General features: G+C 41.5%; 1 protein-coding gene across 3 annotated transcripts in view; it reads left to right on the top strand.

Moving 5' to 3' along the window:
- Positions 1 to 20403, top strand: part of MCCC1 (methylcrotonyl-CoA carboxylase subunit 1) — a 77591-nt gene that overhangs the window by 46854 nt on the left and 10334 nt on the right. For all 3 annotated transcript variants that reach the window (XM_054479968.2, XM_054479971.2, XM_054479970.2), the window contains 5 exons: positions 1037 to 1164; positions 4820 to 5003; positions 7436 to 7545; positions 9137 to 9353; positions 12472 to 12558. In XM_054479968.2, coding sequence (XP_054335943.1) covers positions 1037 to 1164; positions 4820 to 5003; positions 7436 to 7545; positions 9137 to 9353; positions 12472 to 12558 — 726 coding nt within the window. The remainder of the gene's footprint in view (positions 1 to 1036; positions 1165 to 4819; positions 5004 to 7435; positions 7546 to 9136; positions 9354 to 12471; positions 12559 to 20403) is intronic.

The raw sequence follows: 20403 nt of genomic DNA, 5'->3' as shown, positions 1-20403 counted from the left end.
TACAAAAAATTAGCCAGACATAGTGGTGTGCACCTGTGGTCCCATCTACTTGGGAGGCTGAGGTGGAAGAATCACTTGAACCCGGGAGGCAGAGGTTGCAGTGAGCCAAGATTGCACCATTGCACCCCAGCCTAGATGACAGAGTGAGATTCTGTCTTAAAAAAAAAATTGATTTTAAAATCCACTAATGGGTTGTGACCACACTTTTAAGACAATTTTACATTGTATTCACTTTAAGCTAAGAGAAAAACACACAAACACAGAAACACAGAAGACTACAAACTATATGATTTCATTTATATAAAATTCTAGAAAAACTACAGTGACAGAAAGCAGATTGGTGGTTTCCTGGATCCCAGGGTTTAGTGAAGGGACTGATTGCAAATGGGAACAAGGGAACTTTTTGGATGATGGAAATGTTCTGTAGTTTCATTGTGGTTCTATGATTGTATTCAATTGCTAAATCACATGCCTACACTTAAAATAGTTACAGTTTGTTGTCTAAAATTAAACTTTAATAAAGTTAGGGGAAATTTTTTAGAGTTTAATAGAATGCCAATAGATATTAACATAACGTTTAGTTGCCAAACAATCTTTCAATGGGTTACCAGCAAAAGGACTTTAAAAGGAAATTCCTAGGAGCCCACGATCAGGGAAAAAAAGTTTTCTTTTTCTCCATGGGGTTAGGGTGAAATGGGATGTCATGGTATGAGGCTCCCAGGATCTTGGTGCTCTGAGGCAGTAACATGTGGTCCACCCTTGTTCTCACTGTTACAAGCTGAAACGGATTCATAATTTGGGCTTGCCATTTGCTCACAACCCCAAATATACTTTTCCGTTGCCAAATTTCATGCAGCTCTCTATTTTTGACTAAGATTCATATGCTGCTGCAAATGCGAGATGTTTTCTTCATGAAATGCAAAGTGTTACCATTGAATGAAGGCAGCGGTAAAACTTGATGTGATGTATCATGGAAGATTTTGGTTTGCTACTGATTATACACTATTGAATATGACCATTGTTTTTTACCTTTTAGGGACTGTGGAGTTTATTATGGACTCGAAACATAATTTCTATTTCATGGAGATGAATACAAGGCTGCAAGTGGAACATCCTGTTACTGAGATGATCACAGGAACTGACTTGGTGGAGTGGCAGCTTAGAGTGAGAATATTTTTTCTATTAAACATCAGCCTTGGCTGAGTGTGGTGGCTCAAGCCTGTAGTCCCAGCACTTTGGCAGGCCAAGGTAGGTGGATCACCTGAGGTCAGGAGTTCGAGACCAGCCTGGCCAACGTGGTGAAACCCTGTCTCTACTAAAAATACAAAAATTAGCCGGGCATGGTGCAGGGTGCCTGTAGTCCCCGGTACTCAGGAGGCTGAGGCAGGAAAATCGCTTGAGCCTAGGAGGCAGAGGTTGCAGTGAGCCGAGATCGCGCCACTGCATTCCAGCCTGGGCACTCCATCTTAAAAAAAAAAAAAAGATCAGTCTTGATGGAAGGGAGGTGAGGGCTGAAAAACTACCTAAATGGTACCATGTTCACTGTTTGAGTGATGGGTTCAGCAGAAGCCAAAACCCCAGCATTATGCAAAATACCCATGTAGCAAACATTCACGTGTACCACCTGAATCTATAATTACAAACAACAACAACAAAAAACAGTCTTGAGAATAGGTTACTACCTTCTGGCCTCCTAAAACAGGTGTCATTTTGGACAGGGTTCAGTTCTTGGTGGTTGTGATGAGGACAGGAAGATGGGAGGTAAAAAGTGAAGCCACATTTGATGCTGTAGCTTTTTTTTTTTGGCACTTGAGGGACTCAGATTCACTTCCCCTCAGGCCCGGGCAGCCAGCAGGTGAGATTGTGTCACAGGGGCTTGCCCACAACCACATCACCTCAAGGTCAAAGCCTCATGGTCTACCTAAGGCCACAGCATTCTGGGCCAGTCCATCATTCGGTTTCAGATCAGGGCAGATACTAGGCAAGACGAAACGAGCTAAGGCAGAGTTGGGAATGAAGAGCCAAGGAGATGGTCTAGAATGATCCAAGTAAAGTGCGGATTTATGGCTGTTGCTGGCCCATGAGTAAATGTTCATTCAGAGTAAATGTTTGGAAACTTTCAAAGCATTTTGGCATTGCTATGACATGCCTACTGTATTTTTTAAACATGTAAGTTTATGACTGTTCTTTTACTGTGGATAGTTTGAGAAGCACTGGTGTAAACCAGAATTCCACAAAACGTACTTCTCAAATATTAATCACAGCTTAGTCTGTTTTTGTTCTCGTAAGAACAATAGATTTTACTTTAGCCTTCTTTTTCCTAACATGAAAAAGAATTTGTTAAGTAATATAGACATTCCTGATATAGGTAGGATTCTTGGTTCCTTATGTATCCTGCATGTAAATTGTTTTTTTCATGGTGTGATGCTAAAGTCTTGATTATTTTGGTAATTTTATCTTTTCAGAACTTCTGTAGATAATAATATGATACTCCTTTTGTTGGTTCCTTGGGGTGATTGGTGGTTTTAATTGAGCCAAAAGGTTCTTCTAGGGCTCTGTATCCTAGGGTGTTAATGAAAACCAGGCACAGCAAGCTAGTAAGTTTTAGTGAGTGTCAAGAAAAACTGTAGTGGCTTTGGAAACTTCTGGAAGGAGTGTTTATATTTCCAGAATTCAAGGAAAAGGAGGATAATTTTTCTGAAGCAGTAAATCAAGAGAGTTTCGACTTTGGAAATCATAAGAGAAAAAAAGGTTTCTAAGGATTAAGGAAGGAGAAAGCTTTTGGGTATTAAGGAAACCAGCAGACATTTATTTCTTGTAAGAGCTTGTCAAGGCTCTTCAGAAAGAGAAGCCAGCTTTTATCATCTGGGGAGGGACACTAGAACTTAGGGAAGCTGCTGGACCTGGTTTATAGAGTTCAAGGCATTTGGCATCTGGTCTTCAAACGGAGGTAAAACAAAGGGGCTCACCATTTGGTGAGTCAAGAGTCTAAGCTCGAGGACCTGCCTGTGTAGTCAAGCCTTCCTAGAACAAGGGTTGAACGATGACTGATGTAAGTGTCCCGGGTTCAGGCTGCAGATACAGATAGTTAACAGTGTTCAGGGAAAGCTGGTAAAAATGTCAGGGTTAGGGGTTCCGGAGAGCCAGTGTCAGCCTGAGAGAACTAAAATGGCACATATCTCCAAAGACCCAGAGGCATGATTGGGGCCTGTCTCTTCTGGGCTCAAGTGGAAGCCAAGCTTGGAGGAAAATGGACAGGCAAAGACAAGTCAAGGTGAACATAAGAGACAGAGTTTTGCTCTTTTTGCCCAGGCTGGAGTGCAATGGCGTGATAGCTCACTGCAACCTCCACCTCCCGGGTTCAAGCGATTCTCCTGCCTCAGCCTCCCATGTAGCTGGGATTACAGGCATGTGGCCACCATGCCCGGCTAATTTTTGTGTTTTTAGTAGAGACGGGTTTCACCATGTTGGCCAGGCTGGTCTTGAATTCCTGACCTCAGGTGATCCGCCTGCCTCGGCCTCCCAAATTGCTGGGATTACAGGCATGTGCCACCATGCCCAACCCAGAATTCTTTATTAAAACGTTAAAAAACTAGTTCCAAGTCTATTGTGGACAGTGCTGCAATAAACATACACATGCATGCGTCTTTATAGTAGAGTGATTTATAATCCTTTGGGTATATACCCAGTAATGGGATTGCTGGGTCAAATGGTATTTCTGGTTCTAGATCCTAAGGATGGAATGATAATAGGTAACATAGTGCTGACTGTGTGCCAGACACTTTTCTCTGAAGCACGGAAAGCTTAAGAAACTTGTCTAGATGACAAAGTAAGTATAGAGACAAAATTTGAACCTAGGCAATCTGGCTGCAGAGCCTGAGGTATTTTCAAAATATACTGCCATAAAGGCATTTAACTTAGTTCCGTTTCCTTTCATTCTTAACTGCTGTGCATCCTGATCTTTCATATTTACAGATTCAGAAAAATGAAACTTTTGCCTCTGTTTTATACTTACTGGTTTAGTTCAATGTCATGCTAAGTTACTTAGAGTCTAGATTTTCCTGTGTCTGTATTGCTTTCTCAGGTTGTCATTTTCTCATCTTGGAAAAAAACTTGAGAGTAAAGAGAGAAAGTGCAATGTGTCCTCCAATAGCCATTTCCAATTTATACTAGTTAATTGAAGAGAGTGATTTGTTGTATTGGTACATAATAGCTAAAATAGTAATAATTATAGTAACAACAAACAATAGTGATCACGCTGTTTGTAATCTGGTATCATGCAGTACATATCAACATAACAAAATTGAAAAACCATCATTTTCCCCTTTCTGTTTTGCTTTATCACCTACTTACTGATGAAGATTACAACATAGGATGACAATGTCAGCTACACTTTTTGCTTGGCTGTGAATCTAGTCCTAAACACTAATAATATACTATTTTTTTAAAAAAATTGATTTGGGAATTGAGTGCTAATGTTTTAAATGAAAACTGAGAGTGTGTTGCCAGTAAGAAATTTTGGTTTTGACTATATTGAACAAACACTGATTTTTATATTTGTAAGTTAGCTATCACTTTGCCTGCTTTTGCCATTTAAAAACTCCGATACCCCAAATGATAGACTGTTGCCAAGCTGCATCTGTTTTTTAATTTATGTTTTGCCCAATACTCAAATGAGTAGACAAATAATAGTTTTTATTTGGCTGCATTGCAAAACCTAAATGTACGTTTTACCTAGAAAAAAAGCAAGACCATTGATTTACTAAGTCTGGTAGCCACTATACGGTGGATTTCATAAGAAACACTATCCTATTCCCAGATTGCAGCAGGAGAGAAGATTCCTTTGAGCCAGGAAGAAATAACTCTGCAGGGCCATGCCTTCGAAGCTAGAATATACGCAGAAGATCCTGGCAATAACTTCATGCCTGGGGCTGGCCCATTAGTGCACCTCTCTACTCCTCGAGCAGACCCTTCCACCAGGATTGAAACTGGAGTACGGCAAGGTAAAGTGAAAGAAAATGAAAAGTCTCACTCTTTTTAAGTTTTTAGTACATTATTGTTTTGGGGCACATTCTTATCCCTGAATCTTACAGAACTGTCTAGCATATTTTAAAATAAAGAATTTAAGTGATTTCTCGGTAACCATTACTTTTTGCCTCTGGAATTGTTATTTTTAAAGAATAATGAGTATTTTTAAACAATTGACTCCTTTTTTAGAAATTCAGCAGTACTTGGTCAAACCTAACCAGGAAATATTTTGTGTGTACTGTTTATGACCTTGCCTTGTTCCAAAAATGATTTAAGATGACTGATATCTGCTATGCACAAGGCAGACTGCCTTCAAAGGACATAAAGTCAAGTTGGAGAATTAATACATAAACTTAGTATAAGCTAAACAATAAAAAAAATTACAGTAAAAAAACAGTGGAAGAGCTATCACAGTTCAGCATATGATTAATAACAGTGGTCATAACTAGTGATTATTTAGGACTTCCTACTTACAGGCACTGCTCTAGGTGATTTTTCTACTTGTGTTCCTTTCACCATGAGAACTACCCTGTGAGTAGGTGTTATTATCATCTGTGTTTTCTAGATGAGGAAACAAGCACAGAAGAGTTAAGTGACTTGTCCAAGGTCATCCTTGGAGCCAAGATTCAGACCCAGGCAGTCTGGCTCCAGAGTCAGTGCTCTGAGCCTCCACGGTCTCCTGTCATCTTAATTTCAGTTGCTGAAATAAGTTATACAGTGATGGGATATAGCAATTCTCAGGGGTAAGAGGTCACGCTAGACTGATATAATCAGGACAAGTTTTTTGTTTGTTCGTTTTTTTGTTTGTTTTTGTTTTTGTTTTTGAGACAGGGTCTCACTCTGTGCCCAGGCTGGAGTACAGTGGTGTGATCTCGGCTCACTACAACCTTTATCTCCCTGACTTAAGTGATTCTCAGGCCTCAGCCTCCCGAGTAGCTGGGATTACAGGTGTATACCACCATGCCTGGCTAATTTTTTTTTTTTTTTTTGTATTTTTAGTAGAGACAGGTTTTCACCATGTTGGCTAGGCTGGTCTCAAACTCCTGGCCTCAAGTGATCTGCCCACCTCGGCCTCTCAAAGTGCTGGGATTACAGGGGTGAGCCACCGTGCCTGGCCAGGACAAGTTTTTAAGAGGATGTCTGGAATGGATTTAGATAGGTAGATTTAAACAGTATAATGAAGAGTGAAGAAAAGAGAAAAAGGTATGTTCGAAGAATAGTAAGAAAATACATGACTGGAGACATGGGTTGAAGGCAAATCCTAGTGTCCTGAAAGCCAAAATGAGGATTTAGGTCTTCTTAAAAATAAATTGGCAGCATTTTGAGAGCTCTGGATAAGCCACAGCAAGATTTGGTAGTTAGTAGACTTTTTAACTTAGCAAAGCGTCTTAACTCTGCTTGCCCCACCGGTTCCTTCCTTTTTTTTTTTTTTTTTTTTTTCTGAGATGGAGTTTCACTCTTGTCACCCAGGCTGGAGGGCAATGGCATGATTTTGGCTCACTGCAACCTCCGCTTCCCAGGTTCAAATGATTCTCCTTCCTCAGCCTCCCGAGTAGCTGGAATTAACAGGCACCCGCCACCATGCCCGGCTAATTTTTTGTATTTTTAGTATAGACAGGGTTTCACTATGTTGGTCAGGCTGGTCTTGAACTCCTGACCTTGTGATCTGCCTACCTCAGCCTCCCAAAGTCTTGGGAGTACAGGCGTGAGCCACCTGTAGGCATCTCTAATCTTATCAATGAGGACTCTGGGGTTCAAAGAGGTCAAGTGACCTGCCAAAATCATGGAAAGACCCTGCAACAACATTCTTTTCAACACGCCACATCCTTTCTACTTGAACCATTTCTAACCAGTGGAATGCGCCCTGGTTCAGATTCTTGTTCTCTAGGACTGTAACCATCCCAGTGATGATAGCTGCCATTGGTTTATCAGCTTTGCCAGGTATAGCACTTGTCACTTTATTGTCACTCCTCCCAGCAACCCTGCAGGACAGAGGAATTATTAAACTTGCTTGACTAGTGCGGAAACTGAAAGAGTGGAGGGAGGGGAATGCTAAGGGCGGAAATGAGGGGAATGTGAGAGGGTGGAGGGAGATTGTGTTGACTTTGAACATGAGAAGGGAAAAGAAGCTTCAGAAGAAGATAGGACAGGGAAAGCCAGCTTGTGTGCCATTGAATCACCATGTTAGGGCCTGGTGCTGTTGGGTGGCCCACCCTCGTTATACCTGGTGAGTTTTCAAAGCCCTCTGAACCTCAGGGTCCTCATGAATAAATTTGTGTTGATGTTATTTATCATGCAGGGGTTTATGAGGATTAAGCGTGAAATGTACATAACAAAATGTCTTGCTCGTTGTATTTTATTCCTTCATGTTTTGACTTGAAGAGGTTACCGTGGTTTTCAATTTCAGGAGACGAAGTTTCCGTGCATTATGACCCCATGATTGCGAAGCTGGTCGTGTGGGCTGCAGATCGCCAGGCGGCATTGACAAAACTGAGGTACAGCCTTCTTCAGTACAATGTGAGTGATCTGAGACAGTGCCAGTGACCTTGATGTGTTTGGTCAGCACCAGAGGTCAGCCTTTGTCTTTGGCAGGGCCTTGGTCTTGTCAGCATATTTTGTATTTCCATCAATTGCCCAAACAAAATAGTTTCATATGGGAGAATTTTGCGTGGGCCAGAACAGGGTTTGAGGACTTCTTCATTTCAGTTGCAAAAGAAAGATTGCAGAAGTAAAATTGTTAGTGTCAGTGCTATGCTTCGGTGAAATCCTATTCACTCTGTAGATAAGGCCAGCTATACATGGTACCTTCATAGGTTTTTTATTTTTCCTAAGAGCTGTCCACAGTAGAAAATACTTAGGAAATAAAAGCAGATGTTTTCCTGAATGTTGTTTTCGCTACCCAGTGTGCCTGCAGTCCAGTAATTTTTCTCTAAAGTAAAATAATTATGTTCAGTTTCATCCCTTTAATAGAGTTTGTTATTTTTCTGTAGAACATTAATTTCCTTGGTGCAGAAAGTCCCATACCACATTGATTTGGCTCATAGAAGGATTTATTAACCCAGTTATTCAACTTGTTATTGTTAATAATTGATCAAAGCTCTGGTCTCTGTGGTTCCAACCACACTGGCCGCCTCACCGCTTCTGAGACTCACTCAGCGTGGAGCCATGCATTCCTGTCCAATCTTCCAGAATGTTCTTCCCCCACATGATTGCAGGGCTCCCTCCTGACTACCCAGCTCTCCTGCTCTGAGCCCTTTCCCAGGTTGCCCCATTTAAAGTATGACCTTTTGTTATTCTTTATCCTCTTAGCCAGCCTTCATTTTCTTCATAGCATGTGACATTATATTTAATACCTGTTTACAGATATTGTTACTTGTTGCCCTAGAATGTAAGCAGAGACTGTGAAGGCAGGGACATCATACATTTTGTTCCTCACTATGTCCCCAGTGCCTGGATCAGAGCCTGGCACTTAAGAGATGCTCAGGAAATGGCTGTTAAATGAATGAAGGAATGGATGAGTGAATGAATGAACCCAAAGCTCAGATAGCTGGTTTTACTTTTGATCCCATTTATTGGTGTATTTGGGTTAATTTTATACCTTTTAAAATTTTTGTATCGGTATATAAAATTTGGATTTTATTGTTGGAAGGAAGCTCTTTTGAGGTCATTTAATCCTATCCTCTCCCCAGTATAGCAATCCAGCTTGCTGTTTGCAGTCTTCCTATTCTGTGGAAGTGTTCTGAGCAGCAAGTCTTCAATACCTTGCAAATGAATTTCATTTATGTTTCTTAACATTTATTATGTTCCTAATCTGAGTCAAGTAAGTGCCTCGGTATTTCCAGCATCCTCTTTTGTCATATTAAAATGTAATTTTGAGTGTCAAGTCCAGATGGATATAGTAATAGTGGATGGACATAGTGATAGTGAGATGGTTTTTTGTGTTTTTTTTCCTGAGAGTTGTCCTGTTGCCACATGGTGCCTTAGTAGGTTTTTAATTTTTCCTAAGAGTTGTTCACAGTAGAAAATACTTAGATAAAAAGAGCAGATGGTTTTCTGAACATATTGTTTTCCCCACTCAGCAGGAACTGGGGCTTTATTCTCTTCCTAGATTGTTGGACTGCACACCAACATTGACTTCTTACTCAACCTGTCTGGCCACCCAGAGTTTGAAGCTGGGAACGTGCACACTGATTTCATCCCTCAACACCACAAACAGTTGTTGCTCAGTCAGAAGGCTGCAACCAAAGAGTCTTTATGCCAGGCAGCCCTGGGTCTCATCCTCAAGGAGAAAGCCATGACCGACGCTTTCACTCTTCAGGCACACGGTATGGAAGGCTTTTCTCTTTCCTCTGCTTGTTAAGTTTTGCAGATCGTCATTGAACATGCTTTTCTTTCTGTATGGCACCCTTGCCTCTCTTTTCGCCTCTCAGTGACTGACACCATTCTTTGCAGATGTGTTTTTTAATATGAAGGAAAGCTTTTCACTTACCATGGATGCACCCATAAACACTATTTAACCTGTTAACTGGAGTGTAACTAATCACCTAACATTGTAGAAATGGATCTCTTTGGCCAGGCGCGGTGGCTCACGTCTGTAATCCCAGCACTTTGTGAGGCCAGGGCAGGTGGATCATGAAGTCAGATCAAGACCATCCTGGCTAACACAGTGAAACCCCGTCTGTACTAAAAATACAAAAGATTAGCTGGGCGTGGTGGCATGTGCCTGTGATCCCAGCACTTTAGAAGGCCAGGGCGGGCGGATCATGATGTCAGGAGATCAAGACCATCCTGGCTAACATGGTGAAACCCCGTCTCTACTAAAAATACAAAAAATAAGCCCAGTGTGGTGGCACGCGCCTGTAGTCCCAGCTAATCAGGAGGCTGAGACAAGAGAATCGCTTGAACCCGGGAGGCGGAGGTTGCAGTGAACCGAGATCGCGCCACTGCACTCCAGCCTAGACAACAGGGCGAGACTTCATCTTAAAAAAAAAAAAAAGAAATGGATCTCTTTTTCAGTCAAGCGCTTGTTCTCTCCACATCCTACACTAATTTCTTATCACTTCTTTTGGGTGTTCTCCACTCCTCATAGCCCTACTTTGTTTTGTCCTCTGTACCTGTAGCAACTCCCTTTGTCCCAGAGTCTCAAGACAATCTAAGACTGGAGACTTAGATTCCCTAGCGTTACCCATGACTTATTGTTGAATTACTTCCGCTTTTTCCATCCTGTGATTGAATGTCTACCTAGAGGCTTCATAGTGTCATAGAATCCAAGCATAGGAAGGGCCATAGCGGGGTTCATCCTGGCTACCACACATATGCATTGCATCCCTACCCCAGCACACCCACTAAGCTGTTGCCCAACTTCTTCCTAACACCTTGGGAAACTGGAATTTCATTACCTCATCAGGTAGCTTATAGTTTCAGTCAGTTCTCCATTAGAAAGTTCTGCCCTTAAACCAAACACCGCATGTTCTCACTCATAGGTGGGAATTGAACAATGAGATCATTTGGACACTGGGTGGGGAACATCACACACCAGGGCCTGTCGTGGGGTGGGGGGAGGGGGGAGGGATAGCGTTAGGAGATATACCTAATGTAAGTGACGAGTTAATGGGTGCAGCACACCAACATGGTGCATGTATACATATGTAACAAACCTGCACATTGTGCACATGTACCCTAGAACTTAAAGTATTAAAAAAAAGTTCTGCCCTTTAAATTGATACAAAATCTCAGCTCTCACATACTTTTTGCATTTCAGGCTAGCTCTAACTTTCGGAGCAAATAGAATTTTTAAAAATCTAATCTATTTTTCTCTTTTATTGGTAATTATTATATTACCCTATACAGTTTGAGCATCCCAAATCCCCAAATCCAAAATGCTCCAGAATCGGAAGCTTTTTCAGCACTAACATGATGCTCAAAGGAAATGCTCATTGGAACATTTCAGATTCCAGATACTTGGATCAGGGATGCTAAGCCAGTTAAATATAATGCAAATAATCCAAAATCCAAAAAAAAAAAAAAAAATCTGAAATTCAAAACACTTCTGGTCCTAAGCATTTTGGATAAGTGATACTGAACCCGTATTATTATAGGATCCTATCATTAGAATCTTTAATTTCTAAATTCATTTAGATTCATTCAAGATAGCTGTATTGAAAGCTTAAAATGTAAAATGTTTTAAGTCCTGAAAACTACATCTTTAGAAGATTTGTGCTCTATCCTCATTTTATCCTTTTACATTGAATGAAAATGCATCTAAATATGTCCCATGTGGTATTCCTGAGCCTGAACTTAACATTTTTAGAATGGAGTGTTCTCTTACTGTGACCTTCCTTTTAGAAGTTTATAATTGGTACAGATACGAGGTTCAGAATAAATTGCGTCAGCTTAGCTATGCTGAAGCTCCTGGATATTGTCCAATAGAGGATATACACCCAAATGCCTATAAGGGGCCAGGCACGGTGGCTCACGCCTGTAATCCCAACACTTTGAGAGGCCCAGGGCGGGTGGATCCCTTAAGGTCAGGAGTTTGAGACCAGCCTGGTCAACATGGTGAAACCCCGTCTCCACTAGAAATACAAAAATTAGCCGACTGTGGTGGCACACACCTGTAACCCCAGCTACTCAGGAGGCTGAGGCAGGAGAATCACTTGAACCCAGGAGGTGGAGGTTGCAGTGAGCCAAGATCATGCCACTGCCCTCCATCCTGGGTGACAGAACAAGACTCGTCTCAAAAAAAAAAAAAAGCCTGTAAGGGCTGCGCCAACAACATAAAAGAGTAAAAGCGGCCAGGTGAAAGAAAAATAGTGAGTAGAAGAGACTTTGGTGACCTGGAATGAATTTGCCCCATCAAAAGGGGGTGACTGTGGTACAGTTTATGCCACTGTGGGATTAGAGTTTAGGTTACAAATATTCAGATTCTTCAATAGAAGCTAGAATTTTTCATATGAAATTTCATAAGATGTAAACAAAAGTATCCCTTTAAACTTAAAACAACAAGAAGAACAAAAAAAGCACATCTGAGTTGCCAGTTTAGGACTTGCATTTTTTTTTTTTTTGAGATGGAGTCTCGCTCTGTCGCCCAGGCTGGATCCAGTGCAGTGGCACGATCTCGGCTCACTGCAAGCTCCGCCTCCCGGATTCACGCCAGTCTCCTGCCTCAGCCTCCCGAGTAGCTGGGACTACAGGCGCCCTTTACCACGCCCGGCTAATATTTTTGTATTTTCAGTAGAGACGGGGTTTCACCCTGTTAGCTAGGATGATCTCGATCTCCTGACCTCGTGATCCGCCTGCCTCGGCCTCCCAAAGTGCTGGGATTACAGGTGTGAGCCACCGTGCCCAGCCAGAACTTGGCATTTTATGTTTTCTTTTGTAAGGTGTAAATTTCATAGGCTTGATACTCATAAATTTGTTAACTGAATTTTAAATTTTTTCTAGATCAATTCTCTCCATTTTCATCTAGCAGTGGAAGAAGACTGAATATCTCTTATACCAGAAACATGACTCTTAAAGATGGTAAAAACAGTAAGTAATGTTTCATTAAAAGAGAAATGTGAGTCATAGAAATGTATCACATTAATCTGAAAAAGAGGATTCCAGCCTGGCCATGATCAGTCAGTTACATTTTTTAAATGCCTAGGCTAAACATTGGAAGGAAATATGCCAATATAATAGAATTGATTGGCTCTGGGTAGTAGAGTTGATGGTATTTGCTTTTCTTCTTTGCACTTTTTAAATATTTTGTAAATATTCTAAAAATATGTTATAAAATAAACATAGCAAAACAGCTGAAATGAAATATGCCAGAATGTTAGAAATATGCCAAAAAAAACCTCTTTTTCCCCAATTCTTTGTACTTTTTTTTTTGCTTTGCAATTTTTCTGCAGCGAGAATGTATTACTTTTAAATAAGAAAAATGGTTTTCAAAACTATGTCAGAGAGGGACGATTACCCACTGCTCACACAGTGTTTCAGGGGTTTCAGGTGGAAGTGGGTCACTGCAGAGCTGTAATTTATTAAGTGCCTTATCTGATGTAAGTTTTTATCTGCACAACGTAAAGGAGGGGGAGTCGCTGTTATACCCACATATGGATGATGAAAGCATGGATGATAAGGCACAGAAGTGAAGTAGTTTAGTCAAGGCTAGTGAGTGGCAGAACCAGGATTCACACCCACTCTTTGTGACATTGACTCCTAGGCTGTTTCTACCACTTTTCCAGTAGAAAATTGATTTTTGATTGTAAACTAATTTGAGTTGGCTCAACTTAGGGACTGATTTTCTTTAACTGAAGTCAAAAGACGCTGACGCTTAAGCCAGAAGCTGGTCACTGTATCCCTTCTGCTGTGAGACAGTTTGCGTGGGAGGCCCAATGGGCAGAGTCAGAGCTCAGAGTCCTGGCTAACCTTGAATGTGACATGTCATTGAACTGTGATAGTTCTGGTATAAAAATATGTCTCCCAGGTAGAGCAGAATACTTTTGCCAGCTGATCACAGAACGCTGTTCCTTGGACAGAGGAAAATCTTTTTTACTTCACCTCTATGAAGACACTCACCCAGTAACAAATTTTTTTTTTTTTTTTTTTTTTGACACAGGCTCTCACTCTGTTGCCCAGGCTGGAGTGCAGTGGCATGATCTTGGCTCACTGCAAGCTCCACCTCCCGGGTTCGTGTCATTCTCATGCCTCAGCCTCCCGAGTAGCTGAGACTACAGGCACCCACCACCACGCCCAGCTAAGTTTTTGTATTTTTAGTAGAGACAGGGTTTCACCGTTTTAGCCAGGATGGTCTCATTCTCCTGACCTCATGATCCACCCACCTCAGACTCCCAAAGTGCTGGGATTACAGGCGTGAGCCACCGTGCCAGCCAGTAACAAATATTTTGTTCACACAAGTTTATTGGGTTACATCTCTTCAGTTATTTTTCAATCCTGAGCCTAGATGGTCATTATCTTAAGTGCATTGGGCATCTTGTCAAGCCTTTATAACGAAAATTTGCAAAAATCTTTATATAGTAGCATTCTGCAAATGGTTAACCCATCCATTTATGCTCATTTCATCCTAAAAAATACAACCCCCCAAATCTGGAAGTATCTTACTCTAGACTCCTATATGCTAAATACAAGTATCAAAAGCGGTAAAGTTTTACTGGCTTCTTCAACCTGAATTGAACAGAAGAATTACATATGTGATTGTAATTCATATAAGCCAGCTGTGTTATTTGGCATGGCTCTTCACTAAAGCACCAAGCACTGATTTGAAGTATGTTGCATTTTTTGGAATTAAAAAAAGTTTTCATGAAAAAATAAATACACACTTGAAAAGCCAACATGATTGCTGTTCACTACACCCTTTTGGCAATATTCTATGAAAATAATCCAAGTCTGTATGTAACAGCTTTCAAAAAATGTTACATAGCTAAGTCTCCAAAAAATGCTAATAAGCAATGACCACAATTAAATCGAATGCATGAAACAGGAAGCTTAAGAGACCAGGCTGGCCACAGTGGCTCACACCTGTAATCTCAGCACTTTGGGAGGCCAAGGCGGGAGGATTGCTTGGGGGCAGAAGTTTGAGATCAGCCTAGGTGACATAGTGAGATCCTGTCCCTATTTATAAAATAAAAATATTTTAAAAGGAAAAAAAAAAATAAGATACCAGAAGCGCCGGGCACGGTGGCTCCTGCCTGTAATCCCAGCACTTTGGGAGGCTGAGGCAGGTGGATCACGAGGTCAGGAGATGGAGACCATCCTGGCTAACATGGGGAAACCCTGTCTGTCCTAAAAAATACAAAAAATTAGCCAGGCGTGGTGGCGGGCGCCTGTAGTCCCAGCTACTCAGGAGGCTGAGGCAGGAGAATGGTGTGAACCCGGGAGGTGGAGCTTGCAGTGAGCCGAGATCACACCACTGCACTCCAGCCTGGGCGACAGAGCAGGACTCTGTCTCCAAAAAAAAAAAAAAAAAAAGATGTCAGAAGCATTTATGAGTCCAAAGCAGAAGCAACTTCCAGTGACCACAATGAGAATGACCAACTATTCTAAGTATTCAAGGCTTGCAAGCTATTCTTACTTTGCCACTAGAGGCCATGTTTCACAGAACCCTGCCCAACCTCAATGATAATAATAGCTAAAATTTATTGAGTATTTGGTATATGTCAGATACTGTATTAAACACTTTCCAAAGATTGTTTCATTTGCATTTTCAGAACAGGCCAATGAGATTGGTGTTATTATTAATATGAACTTTATAAATTACTGATCTCTCTGAGCCAAGGTCATGGCTCAGAGAGATTAGTAATTTTCCAAAAGTCACACCAGAAGTAGTTGGTGGAGTCAAGGTTTGAACCCACACTCCAGAATACACGTGCTGACCTAATACTGCAGGTGCTACACTTGATACCTTATTACACTTGATACCTTATTAAACGCATGAGAGGATGTTTAAGGTCCTCTTGTAGGTGACAAGAGAGAGATCGAGGATAGGAGTTTTTTTGGTAGTGTCTTTACTGTGATCTGTTGGCATTCGCGCCAGTTAAATACATGTCATATTTTATAAATTCAAAGAAAATGGCTGTGGTGTAACTGGAGGCACTTTCTGATAAGAAGAGTAAAAGCCTGTTGACATGATATAGGGTGGAGAGTTTTATTCATTCATACATTCAATACAAAGTTTTTGATAAAACAGATATGCCAAGTGATGTGGAGAAGAGAAGGAAATGTCTTTGTCCCTGCCTTTTTTCTGTTAAGGAATTTGCCATTTGGAAGTGTGTATGTTGAGAAGCTGGAGAGCATAATGGTCAAGAGTGTGCCGGCCCTGGAGTTCCTGTACTTTAGTATTTGACTTTTGTGAACATTTTTATTTTGATAATTTTTCTGAAACAACTGATAGAGAGGAAAATCACTCTTTATAAACCAGGATGAGGAGAGAATCATAGTGGATGTTCTATATGCAGAAGGCTAAATGTTCAGAGGAGGGAGAAATTACGCTGCCCAGGCTAACTCTTCCGAAGGACAATGAGCCTGATGTGAATGGGCAATGGGGTTTCTGTGCTGTGGCAGGGCACCAGCAGCGTAGTGAAGGAGAAGCGTGAGCATAGAGCCACAGTGCAGGGAAAGCTGGGGGCATACACGGGGAATGTTTTTTTGTGTGTATGATTTTTTGTTTTTTGTTTTGAGACAGAGTCTCTCATTCTGTCGCCCAGGCAGGAGTGCAGTGCTATGATCTCAGCTCACTGCAACCTCTGCCTCCCAGGTTCAAGTGATTCTCCTCCCTCAGCCTCCCAAGTAGCTGGGACTACAGGTGTGTGCCACCACGCCCAGCTAATTTTTGTGTTTTTAGTAGAGATGGGGTTTCACCGTGTTGGCCAGGCTGGTCTCAAATTCCTGACCTCAGGTGATCCGCCCACCTCGGCCTCCCAAAGTACTGGGATTACAGGTGTGAGCCACCTCCCCGGGCCTAGGGAATGTTAATTGTCTCACTTTCCTATTTGGGTGGAGCATCAGGCCGTCCATGGAGGAGAATGGTAGGAAATAAGACTGAGAGGGTGGGGCCTCCAATATCAGGCCAAGTATTTGGAATGGGGTTGGGACATCAGCTCTGACTATTGAGATGAGAAGCAGGAAGACCCCAGAGGACCTCCTCAGATTCATCCAGGCCTGAGGCAGTGGGGCCCGAGGCAGGGTAGAGCAGTAGGAATGGAAGGAAGAGATGCATAGGACAGGGAAGAATTTGGCAGCTTTGTAGTAACTGTCACTATTTATAAAATAAAAATTTTTTAAAAGAAAAAAAAAATAAGATGCCAGAAGCATTTATGAGTCTAAAGCAGAAGCAACTTCTGCTGACCTCAGTGAGAATGACCAACTATTTTAAGTATTCAAGGCTTGCAAGCTATTCTTTGCTACTAGAGTCCATGTTTCACAGAACCCAGCAATGGAAACTGTTGCATGTGGAAAGCAAAGGAGTACGAGGCAAGGATGTTGCACGTGGAAAACAAAGGAGGATGAGGCAAGGATGACAGGTTTTAAGTCTGGATGACAAGGAGCATAGGAGTGCCAGTCAGGGAGCTCACAGGTCTGGAGGAGAAGAAGGTAGAGGGAGAAGATGATTTGTTGGCCCCACCGTGTTCATCTTAAGTCACCAGTGAAGCATCCAGCTGGTAATGATAATAATAATCAGAGGTCACCTGGAGAAGGAATATGGGGCTGGAAACAGATTTGAGCTGGCAGCATCAGAATGGTCATTGAAGTATCAGAAGCAGACAAATTGATTTTGACCTATATACTCTACCCCACAAAACTTTAGGTTTTCATCTCCTCGGATAGTCAACCATTTCCATACTCATGTAATCTAGGCATACTCTGGAGTTATTACAGGTTTGGTTCCAGACCACTACAATAAAGCGAGTCAAAGTTTTTGGTTTCCTCATGCATATAAAAGTTATGTTTATATTATACTTTATTGTGTGCCAATAACATTATGTTTAAATAAAAACAATGTATATACCTTAATTAAGAAATGCTTTATGGCTAAAAAAAAAAAAAATGCTAATGATTATCTAAGCCTCCGGTGAGTTGTAATCTTGTTGCTGGTGAAGGGTCTTGCCTCAGCGTTGATGGCTGTGATTGATTTAGAGTGGTGGTTGCTGAAGATTGGAGTGACTGTAGCGGTTTTCATAAAATAAGCCAACAAGGAGGTTTGCTGCGTCTGTTGACTCTTCCTTTCATGAAAGATTTCTCTGCAGCATGCAGTGCTGTTGAGATGCAGCAATTCAGTCACATCTTCAGGTTCCACTTCTGATCTTAGCTCCCTTGCTATTTCTACCACATCTGCAGTTACTTCCTCTGCTAAAGTTTTGAACCCCTAAAAGTCATCCATGAGTCATTAACGTCTTCTTGTTAATGTTGATAATTCGACCTCCTTCCATGAATCACAAATGTTCTTAATGGCAGGTAGAAGGTTTTCAATTTACTTTGCCCAGATCCATCAGAAGACTCACAATGTATGGCAGCTATTGCCTTACAAAATATATTTCTTAATAAGACTTGAAAGTTGAAATTATTCCTTGATCCATGGGCTGCAGAAAGGATGTTGTGTTAGCAGGCATGAAAACATTATCTCCTTGTGTATCTCCATCAGAGCCCTTGGGTGGTGACTATGTGCATTGTCATTGAGTGATAATATTTTGAAAGGAATCTTTTTATCTGAGCACTATTGAGTAGGTCTCAACAGTGAGCTTAAAATATTCAGTAAACCATGATGTAAACAGAAGTGCTGTCATCCAGGCTTTGTTCCATTTATAGGGCACAGGTAGATTTAGCATCATTCTTAAAGGCCCTAGGATTTTCAGAATGGTTAATGAGCATTTAATTCAACTTAAAGTCACTGGCTGCATTAACCCCTAGAAAGAGAGTCAGCTTGTCCTTTAAAGCTTTGAAACCAGGTATTGACTTCTCCTCTCCAGCTATGAAAGTCCTAGATGGCATCGTCCTCCAATAGAAGACTGTTTTGTCTCCATTAAAAGTCTGTTGTTTTTTGTAGCCACATTTATCAATTATCTTAGCTAGATCTCCTGGATAACTTGCTGCAGCTCCTCCGTCAGCACTTTCTGCTTTATCTTGAACCTCATGAACCAGCCTCTGCTAGCTTCAAATATTTTTTCTGCAGCTTCCTCACTTCTCTTGGCCTTAATTGAATTGAAGAGAGTTAGGGCATTGCTCTGGATTGACTTTGGCTTAAGGGAATGTTGTGGCTCGTTTGATCTTCTATCCAGACCACTAAAACTTTCTCCATATCAGCAACAAGGCCGTTTCACAGTATTTATTATTATCATTATTATTATTTTAGAGATGGGGTCTTGCTTTGTTTCCTAGGGTGGTCTCAAACTCCCAGGCTCAAGCAGTCCTGCTTTGGCCTCCCAAAGCACTGGGATTACAGGTGTGAGTCACTGCTCCCAGCCCAGCTATTTCACCTTTTTATCATTCATGTGTTTACTGGAGTAGCACTTGTAACTTCCTTCAAGAACTTTTCCTTTGCATTCACAACTTGGTGGTTTGGCACCAGAAGCCTAACTTTCGGCTTATCTCAGCTTTTGACATTCCTTCCTCACTAAACTTAATCATTTCTAGCTTTTGATTTAAAGTGGGAGACATGTAACTCTTCATTTGACCACTTATAGGCCATTGTAGGGTTATTAATTAGTCTAATTTCAACATTGTATTGTCTCAGGGAATAGGGAGACCCATAGAGAGGGAGAGAGACAGGGGAATGGCTGGTTAGTAGAGCAGTAAGAACACACACAATATTGATTGAGGAAGTTCTCTATCTTACATGGGTGCAGATTGAGGCACCATAAAACAATTATAGTAGTAATATCAGAGATCACAGATGACCATCACAGATATAATAATTTAAAGTTTTAAATATTGTAAGAATTACAAAAATGTGACATAGAGACACGAAGTGACATGCTGCTGGAAAAGTATGCTTGACATGGTGTTGCCACAAACTCAATATGTAAAAAACATGGTATCTGCAGAGTGTGCAGTGAAGTGAGATGGGCCTGTAACATGAATAATTTATTAGGTGTATATAGTCTTACCATTTATAAAGCATTTTCACATGTATTTAATAACTGTTACATTTTTATACCCACTTAATGGCTCAGAAAATCAAGGCTTGGAGATTTAGTGAGTCAAGATGACAGAGGTGATCAGGTGGCAGATTCCATCCTCAACCAAAAACTTCTCTTTACCGATTCATTGCATTTTTTTTTTTTTTTTTCTTGAGATGGAGCCTCACTCTGTCACCCAGGCTGGAGTGCAGTGGTGCGATCTCAACTCATTGCAACCTCCACCTCGCGGGTTCAAGCTGTTCTCCTGCCTAAGCCTCCTGAGTAGCTAGGATTACAGGCACGTGCCACCACACCTGGCTCATTTTTGTATTTTTAGTAGAGACAGGGTTTCACCATGTTGGTCAGGCTGGTCTCAAACTCCTGACTTCGTGATCCCCGCTCCTCGGCCTCTCGAAGTGCTGGGATTACAGGCATGAGCCGCCGCACCTGGCCTGCATTTTTAAAATTATAATACTGCAGCCTTTTTGTTGAGGGAAAAATATGTAAAATATTCGACAACCTTAAAATATCTAAAACTCAAGGCTGGATGTGGTGACTCATGCTTGTAATTCCAGCACTTTGGGAGACCCAGGCAGATGGATCACTTGAGTCCAGGAGTTCAAGACCAGCCTGGGCAATATGGTGAAACCTCATCTCTACAAAAAAATCAAAAAATTAGCCGGGTGTGGTGGCACGCCTGTAGTGCCAGCTACTTGGGAGGCTGAGGTGAGGGTATCACCTGACCCCAGGAGGTTAAGGCTGC

This window comes from Pongo pygmaeus, chromosome 2 (genome assembly GCF_028885625.2).
Source record: "Pongo pygmaeus isolate AG05252 chromosome 2, NHGRI_mPonPyg2-v2.0_pri, whole genome shotgun sequence".
Classification (NCBI taxonomy): Eukaryota; Metazoa; Chordata; class Mammalia; order Primates; family Hominidae; genus Pongo; species Pongo pygmaeus.
Note: the sequence above shows the minus strand (reverse complement) of the source record. Positions and strands in the feature narration are given on the sequence as shown.